At 38.2% G+C, this 10,755-nt stretch overlaps 1 protein-coding gene across 5 annotated transcripts; it reads left to right on the top strand.

Annotated features, from left to right (window-relative positions):
* Positions 1-443: 443 nt before the first annotated feature.
* LOC136850642 (uncharacterized) lies at positions 444-7,282 on the top strand. Of its 5 annotated transcripts, XM_067124398.1 has the most exons (5): positions 1,692-2,123; positions 3,693-3,824; positions 4,524-4,628; positions 4,997-5,183; positions 5,366-5,501. In XM_067124398.1, the coding sequence occupies exons 2-5, from the start codon at positions 3,695-3,697 to the stop codon at positions 5,367-5,369; spliced, it is 426 nt and encodes a 141-aa protein (XP_066980499.1). In that variant the 5' UTR covers positions 1,692-2,123; positions 3,693-3,694; the 3' UTR covers positions 5,370-5,501. The 5 variants fall into 5 exon arrangements, with proteins under 5 accessions (XP_066980498.1, XP_066980496.1, XP_066980499.1 ...); XM_067124395.1 differs by lacking the exon at positions 1,692-2,123 and adding an exon at positions 711-1,402 and having other exon boundaries at positions 4,997-7,282; XM_067124394.1 differs by having other exon boundaries at positions 1,697-2,123; positions 4,997-7,282.
* The last annotated feature ends 3,473 nt before the right edge of the window (positions 7,283-10,755 follow it).

The following is a 10,755-nucleotide window of genomic DNA, read 5'->3' as shown; positions in this document are numbered from 1 at the left end:
TCTCAAATCAATCCTGGAACAATAAAGCAATTACTCATATGGAAGAGGAGTTGCAAACGATATGGGTGGAAAAAATCAAGACCGAGGAAGCCCAGTTATTTTACATTATAAAGATAATTTTGAATTTCTTACTTTTAGAGTAAGATGCACTATTAGGTGATTTACTTTTGATCATTAATGCTTTGACAATAGACTTTTCATTATTAAAATCCAGTTTTAACTTGTGATCTCCTCAAAGTAAAGTCTTATGCTACTACAGTGGGTCGTTATTGTACACACATTTCGTCATCCTCCTTGAAACAACTTTATGTGCGACGCAGCTAAGTGAGACCTCAGTCTGTCAAGAAACAACAGCCTGCAACAACGCCTCATATCACGAAACTCCTGTTCGTGGCTTTTCAGTAAGTGTGCATTATCATACGGTGACGTCTCAACGTCAGGAAACGCCTGCCAAGGCAAAGCTATCGTAAAGGCTGAGTGTGATAAGAAACACTACACAGTACCTGCGACGATTCAGCGTTTCATGAAACATCGACTTGTGTCAGTAAATCAGAAACGAGTGGCTAGACTAAAGAAAGAAGGACTTTGTAGAATAAATGAGAAAACGTCCCGCTTGAGTTCAATAACAAGATGCTCAGGGGATAGAAATAGTCTTAATATTTCAAGACCGCATTAAATTTTATTGGCTAATATAGTACTATGCTCAGTTCTGTGATAAAATTTCTTGCACCCACTGCACGAGCATGCATTTCCGTGTGAAATCGTGCAGAGCTGTTAGTTTTTGCTCGTTGTAAAAAGCGTCGAAGAGGTATTAAGTGCACAGGACACGAATAGTTGACTATTTACAGCGACACGCCTAATCAAGTGTGAATACTTCCGCTGCGATAATCCTTTTCCGTCACGATATGCACGAACTTCCTCACACCTACCGAGGTTGGTGTAAAGAGGCAATGCAGCTGCGCGAAATTTCGTTGGCCTTCTTGCTCCCAGTTCGATGGTCGTGCTCTGGAAAGAATTTAGCTCTGGATGTCTGACTGAGAGGGATACTAACTGAGGGTGTATCTTTAAAAAAAGGCACCGAAGAATTGCAGTTCAAGGACAAGTTCTAGAGGCTTGAATGGTGCAACAGTTATCGTCAGATCGGAGTGTTTTATAGTAGAAGGCCATTTGCCCACTAACATAGTATCTGTTGACATTCAAAACCTTAGATATCCGCAGTGCATCAATAACGATAGGTTTTCTTGATTGCAAAGTTTAAAACAAAGCAAAATGTGATTTAGATAGCAAAGGAAATTCTCAGTCGGCTGTAATTCATTAGGCTGATTAACTCTCCCGAAGAATCCTCCATTGCTAATTGATCACTTACGTATTCAGCGAATCAGTCCATTCGTCGATTTCCCTGGTAAGAGTAATTACTGCCTTTTGTGATGTACAGTATAGCAGTTGCGATAATCCTCTGCAAAACAGTATCGCATATGTATACTGTATATTTTCTGAGAGTAATTGAATGGTTAAGTTATGTACGTATTTGAATACTAATCTATCTATGTTTAGGCGCATGCGTTACGGAGAATGGGGTTAAAAGGCTTATGAGGAAAAGAGTGTGTGGTAGTTCAAGTCCTCAGCGTGACTGAGAAGAAACAATTTCCTTTACAACCGATAGGCCTATTATCTCTTTATCTCTCTCCACCCGTCCCTTCTTCTGTCTCTCTCTCTCTCTCTCTCTTAGTTTAGGGTACAGCGGTTCAGGATAAAGTCATTAGGTGTTGCTCGCCTGGATTATAACCCTGGTAGAGAATGTTTGATTGACGACAATTTTTGTTGTATTTCAAACCAAACTGGTTGAAAAGAACCCATTACCCTCCAAGTTACTAAAATTAAGGCTTAGCTTACCGAGGACTTTTTTAATAGTTATGTGTAAAGTTCTGGTCATACTAGCTTAACTCGACATTCCCAAGGTTACTAAAGTTAAAATTCATGCGCAGTTTGCCATACTGTTGATGTAGTCTTTTCGGAAGAAGCTGTCATTGTAAAGATAGTGTTGGCATATTCCCGGCAGTTCAGTTATCGAAGGACAGATAAAATAATTGCTCGCTTTGCACTGCTGTTCGGGTATCTACAAAGTAAGTATATTTGATATATCAATATTTGGTACGTGTCTAATTGTATTGATTCCTTTTGGTTTGGGTTCTCATATGAACTAATGTTTCTACGGTGGAATTTCGAAGTGCGATTGACTAAAAATTTGATAACTGTGCGATTTCTGAATGCGCAAGGGCAGTGATTTTGTATTTATATATGTAGTAATACGTATTTTGGACAGAGGGTGTTACGGTGAAAACCGTTGTGCTCGAAAGTCCATTTTATTATTTTGTGACTGTTTGTGATTATCTCTGAGGGGCGGTTAATTTATCTTATTGTGAGTAAAACATGTCTGCTAGTGAGGGACTGGACATATTGAAAGGGTAAAAGGCTTGTAAGCGAAATGTGTGTGTGTGTGTGTGTGTGTGTGTGTGTGTGTGTGTGTGTATACTGTGTATATATACTATATATATATATATATATATATATATATATATATATATATATATTATATTCATTGTTCTCCCTCCTTCTCTGGGCCATAGCCATGTCACTTTGATGTTGGGGTGGAAGGGGGCTGGGGGGAGATGTCGATAACGACAACACGCATTAGGCCCACCCTCTGGTCATGTCAGGGCGCGGCGCCCTAGGATAGGTTAGGCTAAGGGAAGATGGAAATATGTTTGATTATATACACATATGTATATATATATATATATATATATATATATATATATATATATATATATATATATATATATATACATATATTTGTGTGTAAGTACGTTCAAACACGTACACATTCCGCCCATGATAATTTTAAAGTTGAAAAGGAAGATTAAGTGGCGATTTATGGAAATAAAAAAACTATTCCTAGAATTATTTAATTGTATAATGTCAAGAACATGAATCATTAGAGAACAGAGCATTAGAAAGAACCTTTAGGTCTAAACGACCATTACTGGCAGGTATGAGAGTCGTGGCTATGAGTCATTTAATGATCAAATTAGTCGCTTCACAGACGATTCTGTGATCCTGTGCCCAATTTAATATCAGTAGGACAAAGACGACGTATGGGAACTTGGGAAACCTGATTGTGTACAATGCACACTCAGGATGTACATGAATGCTAACCCGACTAGGATAGCTTTGTAGGGGAGTAGTGCCGTCAGTGCACATCATGCGGTGCACTGTAAGCATTACTTGAGATTCTTCGCAGCGTCCCTTCAGCCCCTAGTTGTAACCCCTTTCATTCCTTTTACTGTACCTCCGTTCATATTCTCTTTCTTCCATCGTACTTTCCTCTACCTTCTCCTAAAAACTGTTTCATAGTACAACGTCGAGGTTTCCTCCTGTTACACCTTTCAACTCAAAGTTTCCCCTTTTAGCGCTGAATGACCTCATAGGTCCCAGCGCTTGGCCTCTGACCTAAATTCTATTCTATTCCGACCAGGGCAAGACGACATTTAAAATATTTGTCTAGGTGGCGTGACCCCGTTGGCGGAATAATAACCTTAGCATACCGGACGAGATGCAATAATAAATGTTATACGCGTCTGCCTGAGACTGTCGATAAATTTTCATAGGTGTTCGATTTTACTGTTTTGAAGGGATGAGGAAGCATGTGCAGTCATTACCCAGATGCCTAACTCGGAAGTCCGTAATCGTAGCATCGTTGTTCATCGCAGCCGTCATTGTAGTGGGGCCTCACTTTGACAAAGATGTGGCTGTCGGCCTTATAGGTAATGCATGTGTGTTTGTATTGGAGTTGATGCAATCTTAACTATTTTTACCAGTTGTACTCATATGCATACATATATACATCTATGTTTTATATATATATATATATATATATATGTATTATATATATATATATATATATATATATAAAATATATAATATATATATATTCACAAACGTCGTTAAAAATGTCCTATAATATCCAGTTTCCTCTTCCTCATGAATATCACCGAAGGGGATTTATAACTGGTAAATGATGTAGAGTAAATTGGATATTAAGCGACATTTTTACTTTAATGTTCGTAACTATAAAAAAGTAACAGTTTATGCGATATCTATCTATATATATATATATATATATATATATATATATATATATATATGTATGCTTCTATATATATATATATATATATATATATATATATATATATATATATATATATATATATGCATATGGTGTGTCGTATGTGTATATGCGTATTTGTGTAAAATACTAGTAACCTTGTTGAAACAACGGTACCTCATTCTAAGTAATATCTAGAGGACTGTTTGACATTTCTTAGTGCACCATTACTATGTCGGCAGTTCAAATAAATCACGTTAAAAACATTTTGAAAACATTCCATTCACAAGAAGGAAGTGAAGAGGGTAATGTGTAATTTGTATATCTTCTCTTTTTCTGTTTTACTTTATCTTTGCAGCACTGAAACCCTGGTCAAGCGAAGTATGCGTCATGGGACTCGAACAGAAGAGGAGACTGGCATCAACAATCGCAGATGTTCGTCGCGAAATCCACCGATTGTCGGGTAAATATTACAAGTTGGCCAGTTGTGCCGATCGGCAGTTTATATGATGGTCGCAACTGGCAGAGACAAGGAATATGTATTTCTTATCATTTACACAGATTTGCAGAGGTTAATGCATGCTCATACGTATGTTTACTTAAAAAATTAACATGACATCCCGTTGATCAGTAATCAGAAATTACCCCAACAGAAGTATTTAAGATTTGATGACGTTTTTAGTCACTAAGAACACTTTTTTTTAATTGCCAGGGAGATACTTCAGTTTTCAGAGATGTATTTATTTATAAAGAAGCTTTCAGAGTCAACCCATCTTTCTTTATAACTACAGTAATAATGTGTCCGCTAAATTTCTTCTTTCTGCATACCAGGCACTAAAGGATTCGTCGATGCCAAATGGGCAGTGAAATTAGCTGGTATCATCGAAGAGCTTGACCCCAGGGTGACTGTGGATAATGGTCCAAGGCAGAAAGAGGCCCTTCCCCCGAGTGCAGGAGGCACATCGACGCTTCCTAAGGCCAAGCGCCACGTATGCCCTGAGATCATTCGTAAATACAGGTACGATGTGCCTTATTGTCAGCTCGGTGTCGATTTGGAGAACTGTGATTATGTGCCAAAATTTAGAGATGTTCTCACGGCAGTGTTGCCCGCTCGGTCATGGGAACCTCTTGTCACAAATATCGTAATAGAAGGAATCAGGAGTAATTACGACATTCCGATAATCATTATTGCCCCGCCAGGTGAAAAGCTTTACCCGACTTTCAAGGGCGTCACAGTAATCACAGCGAACAAAGATATCGAGGACAGCGATGTCATGAATGATGCAGTGAACAGAGTAAAGACGCCTTTCATATTCCTCGGACTGTCGCTAACAAACTTCAACAATCAGTCCTCCCTGGAACGTCTCGTGCGTGTTTTAGATGAACTTGACCAAACTGTGGTTGCAAGTGGTGCTTCGAGAGACCTCCATGGCCGCTGGAATCATGGCTGTCTACAGGGACGAATGGCTGATTACCAAGCTCATTACGCAGCTGGGTATTATTATTCAAAATACGATTGTATGTTTTGTGATGATGTGCTGAACCCTTGTGTCATAAGAACTGAATTGTTGAATAAAAAACCATTCACAAAGGGCTTGAATGGGCAAGTAGTATTTCGTGACTGGTTTGCTACAATTCGTGTGTTAGGTTACTTAGCTTTATCGTGTCCTGATGTTATGTTTTATACTACAGGCCCCGTGAAAATGAATGAAAAGGATTGGCTAGTTATGGCAAAGCAATGGAAGCTCGAACAAATACAGTCTTATGATGGCCAAGTTTTTAGTTTTCCCTGTGAATCAGTTGGCATATCCTGCTTCTTTCCATTACATACTGTGTTCTCTTACCTGTTGCCTCCTTGTTGCAGAGCTATGATGGATAAGCTCACGGGGAATATCGTACGATTTGCCAAGAGAAACAATGTCCGATACCAGCTTACTTGGGGAAGTGCGCTAGGAGCTGTAAAAATGGGTAGTCGAATTCCGTGGGATTTCGACACAGATATCTGGTATGATTGCAGAGACTTCGATAAATGGCAGACTTTTCCAGACACGCCTGAGGGAAAAGGCTGCTCTTTAACTGTCTTCGACAGAACGTATTTTTCTATACACTGTCAGGGGTACTTCGTCGACATGGGCTGCTATGAAACCAAAATAGACAGGTTGGAATTTTTACCCAGGGGTTATCAAAATATCCCAACAACTATAAATCATTCAGGGCATGATCTTATAGTTCCTCCAAATCCCGGACTTTTCGTTAGAAACTGCATAGGCTTAGGAGACCTGAAGCACAAGGCCCACTGGCGAACAAAGAAAATTGTGGATCTTACCAGCAAGAAGGATGATGCACATTATAACCCCAGCCCATGGAACTACTGTAATGATCCCAGTCACCATTCTTGCTTGATGCAATTCCCTACAGATGGTAACCTTCCTTTCACCGACCCCTTCCTCCACGTTTAAATCAGCAAACTTAAGCAAATTAAAACACTAACGGATTAATTGGTATATTTTTTTGTGTACTATACTGAATAATTTGAAGTAACCCTTTCTTGTAAAGTCTGGACGTTTCTTACAGATTTCTTCCTCTTCAACATGTCTTGCAGAATATAGAAACGTGCGCAAAATTTCATTTTCTTTGAACTCGTATCATAGTGATTATGTTCATTTTGCAAATGGTTATCCTTTTTGTGGGGTTACTTTCATAATCCAGCCGGTTCTGTGGACGTTCATGGAGTTTTCAGACTTGATTTAGTGGCCGGGGGATTGTCGTTCCATCAGCTCTTGTATAGTTCATCCATAGGACCAACTCCTGTCAAAGGGAAACTGATTATCCGCTTTTCAATTGAGCACATACTATGAAGGCTTCCATTCTTATCTAGCTATTCCTTTCTTCTCTGTGACCTCCTTTACATTTCTCAAATGTAATTTTCATGTCTTGAAAATTCAGGATAATTGTTACTCATAACAGCGTGCTGTGTCGTTGATTGCGTGAGTCCTTTCTGATAAATCTTGTAATGTTTTCTATGTAATGCTTTTTCATTTACCCTGTAATAGTGGGTGATTTCATGGTAACTGTGTAGTGTGAAGACGGTCTGTGAGAATTAAATATATGTGATTTCTTCATTTTTGTTTGGCCAAAAGGAGGGCTTGCTTCAAAAAGCAAGTATGAGACAAAAAAAAAAAAAAAGTCCAGCATCGATAAGGGAATTGGTTTCGCTCTCTCTTCACTCTTTTTGTAAGAATAATATTCAGTCAATATCTCAACTGTGAAGATGAGAAAAGGTTTTATTAATGCAAACATCAACAACAACTTTTAACTGCCCGTCACTAAGAAAAACTAAGAGAGGTGAATTACATACCACTCAAAATCTAAGTTATAAGGTTAATTCACTAGAACTCCGTGGCTAAGCAACTCTCAAGTCAATTAGAACAAATCTGCCGCTGAATCCCATGCCGCTAAGCTCCCATTTTGCACGTTAGTTTACTCTCTGTCAAGAGTAACCGTTTAGAATCAAGCAGCTCGTATAAGGCTTCAAAGTCAGCTTTCCAGCCGAAGAATTGCTTACCGGTTTGTAAAGAACGTTGCCAAGGTGTATTGTACAGTGAGGATAAAACCCCTCTAGATCTTAACGTCCGCACCTGTGTAAGTTGTCCAGGATGATACCAGGGAAAGGTACACCCATAGAAATGTTTAGTTGAGAAGATGGCCTCTAATAGAAGAGGGAGAGGGAAGACCTTCTTGAAGAGGAATTCAAATAGAATCACTGCAAAGAAGGTAAGTGTAAGCCAATATCATGTGAAAATGGAAATTTGTTAGATTAGAGTCTGCAGAATGTTACGATTAAGCCAAGATTCTCCCCAATTTTCGTAAATGTTTAGGAGGGTAGAGGTAGCCGGAACTATTCTCCTCAGACCGGATGTAGAGCCCAGAGTTTTCTTATGATATCAGATAGAAAGCTGTGCCTTTTACGATAGGTTAGGTTAGGAAGTGTAACCTTTTAGGCAAGCGTTGAGAGGGGTCCAGGGTCAAAACCTCCCTTGTAACTCGTTCGGATATAAGCTAGGGGAGCTCTCTTTATATGATTGGATGAAAATGTAAGTTATTCTCCAAATTAGCAAATTTTCACAATTAAATTTTTAAAATAAAATGCATTTTCTAATAGTTTTTCTACGATTTGAAAGACTTCACCATTATATTTGTAGATTTTGAAATAAATTCATTATTAATTTACTTTAATATCAGTAATCGATATTAGAATTTTTACGGTGTTCATAAGTCTTGTCAATATGATTAGTTTGAAAATCATATCAAAATTCACCATAAATTATTATTATGTTGCCGAGGCATTTACTTATGATTCTACAGTGTTGCCAATTTAGCGCTTTTCGAGGTAGATTTGCCACGTTTCAATAATTTCGGCGCCCAAGAATTTTCGTTTGGCGCTTGCGCCTTTTTCAGCGCTTTTTAAGGAAAGAGGATTTCTACATTAAATAGTATTCTTGCCATTAAATATGGATTGAAGATTCGCGGGCAATGTTGCTATCAATGTGAGCTTCCAAGTGATGTTGTCAAGAAAATTCGAAGTCTCGATGCTTATGAAAATGAAGATGCGGATGAGGACTTTATTGGAATGTTAGAAGACTTCTAAATTTAGCAGAACCACGTATGTAATCTTTATTAATTACTGTTTATTTTTTTTATTTGGCGCTTTTTAGTGCAGTAATTAGAAAGTCTAGCGCCTTTTTAGTGCCTTTGCGATCCACTTTTAGCGCTTTAAGTGTCAAATCGAGTTGGCAACACTACTGATGAATGTTACCTACTCAGACTTCGAAGTTCCATGTTTATGTTGTGATGTTACGCAAGTGGAGCTCTCTATCGGATTTTTTTGTATCTGTGCGTCGTGGCTTAAGATTTATTTTTATCGTTAAATGTAGTCACGTAAACAATGCTGAAACATGACACCTTTTGTTTTAAGTCTAAGCAATTAAGTGGGATTTTGGAATTCAAGCACTGCTTGAGAAAAATGGTTTCATTTGTTTACATTGGTTCCCATTGCGTGAACATTTGACTCTTGTTCCTCGCCCTACTTCGATATATCTGAATTTCTGTGTATTGAACACTTCTGATTACATTTTCGGAAACGTAATAATAGTTTTAGAGAGACTGGAAACTTATATCCAAAGTAGGAGAGCAGGATTTTTGCTTGAGCCGCTTGTTTCCAATTAAGGTAAGGTTTATGACCGCTTTGTTGCATAGTAAATTTTTACTGTAAACCATAACTACCAAACGCACTTGAAATATGATTTTCCGTTGTTTTTGTGTGCCTTTTTAAATGTTCCGGACGTTGTTTTAGTGTGTATTTTTCATGTGTCGGACATTCATTTTGACAGAAATTTGTTAGGCTAGGCGTAGTTACAGAGATACTGGACCCCTCTTATATCATACAAACGTGGAGATATTGATGGAAAAGCAGGGTTCTTTGGTTGGGGAAAAATACAGTAGAATGAAATATACAGATGTATTCTAACATTCCCATTTTGCTTCTGCATATTCTGATTGCGATTAAGCGGAGGTTTATATCGTAGGTTTTTCAGGTAAGGGCTTAGTAACCTGGGTCATGTCTATGGGGGCCAGGTAAAGACCTGGCGCCCAAGGTTAGGTTAGGTTCGGTCGTAAGACTTTATTTTAATTAAAAGTGCTTGGGGATTGGTAAGGTAGTGAATTGAGGGGTATGGGAATGAATTGCCTCACCCCTGTAAGAACCCAGTCCCTTAAATTAGGTCAGGTTAGTTTCAACCTCATTTATTTCATCATACATTGTCGTAGGTTAGGTTAGCTGGGGGTATAGAGAACCGAAGGCCCCCACCCCAGTAAAGCAAGAATCCGGCCCCAGGTTAGGTTACGTTAAATTCATCCTTGTATTTCACTCATTTTATGTTTCCCCCCCCCAACCAAAAACCTCTTTACCATTGTGGGATCCCGCATAGGACATAAGAGGGATCATGTATGTCTAATCATTTTGCTAGCAAACTGAACCACAGTAATGATTAAAGCTTATATTAAAACAGGAGAAATGTTTTTTAAACGGCAGAATGTGATTATGGTTTATAGTAAAAATTTACTTGATTTTTTCATTTGGAAACAATAGTGGAATGCTCATAAGCCAACATTGAACTATTTGTCCTTGGTAGTTGGTCAAGGGAGACTTTTTCAGTGTAGGCTACATGTGGAATAGTTTGGGCAAACATGAAAACAAATCCTTTACCTGTATATACAGTCATTATTACACAATATTTCATCTAAAAATTCTTTCAGAAATAAGAGAGAGAGAGAGTCAAGGGATTTTATTACCTGATTAATTATTAATAACTTTGATTAATCAATGTACATTAGACGTTACAAATTTTTCCTTGTAATCCATAACTATCCCTTGTTAGACTGACAGCCTGTACAGTCTTCCTTATATTTTCTTCCATCCATTCTTAAGAGGGAGAGGGCTACCTTGTCGAAATCTCTACTCAGGTTAAATTTCATCCTAGATAAATGAAAAGCAAAGCTTGCAAAATGGTGGGGGTAAAACGAAAAACAAG

The sequence above is a fragment of the Macrobrachium rosenbergii genome, chromosome 22 (assembly GCF_040412425.1).
Source record: "Macrobrachium rosenbergii isolate ZJJX-2024 chromosome 22, ASM4041242v1, whole genome shotgun sequence".
Classification (NCBI taxonomy): domain Eukaryota; kingdom Metazoa; phylum Arthropoda; class Malacostraca; order Decapoda; family Palaemonidae; genus Macrobrachium; species Macrobrachium rosenbergii.
This window is presented reverse-complemented; position numbering and strand designations above follow the sequence as displayed.

Excerpts from the sequence above, each read along its gene's own strand:
- LOC136850642 (XM_067124395.1), top strand. The coding sequence starts at position 3,695 with ATGAGGAAGCATGTGCAGTCATTACCCAGATGCCTAACTCGGAAGTCC. Across the intron at positions 3,825-4,523 it reads TGTGGCTGTCGGCCTTATAG|CACTGAAACCCTGGTCAAGC; the intron begins GTAATGCATGTG and ends TTATCTTTGCAG. Across the intron at positions 4,629-4,996 it reads CGAAATCCACCGATTGTCGG|GCACTAAAGGATTCGTCGAT; the intron begins GTAAATATTACA and ends TCTGCATACCAG.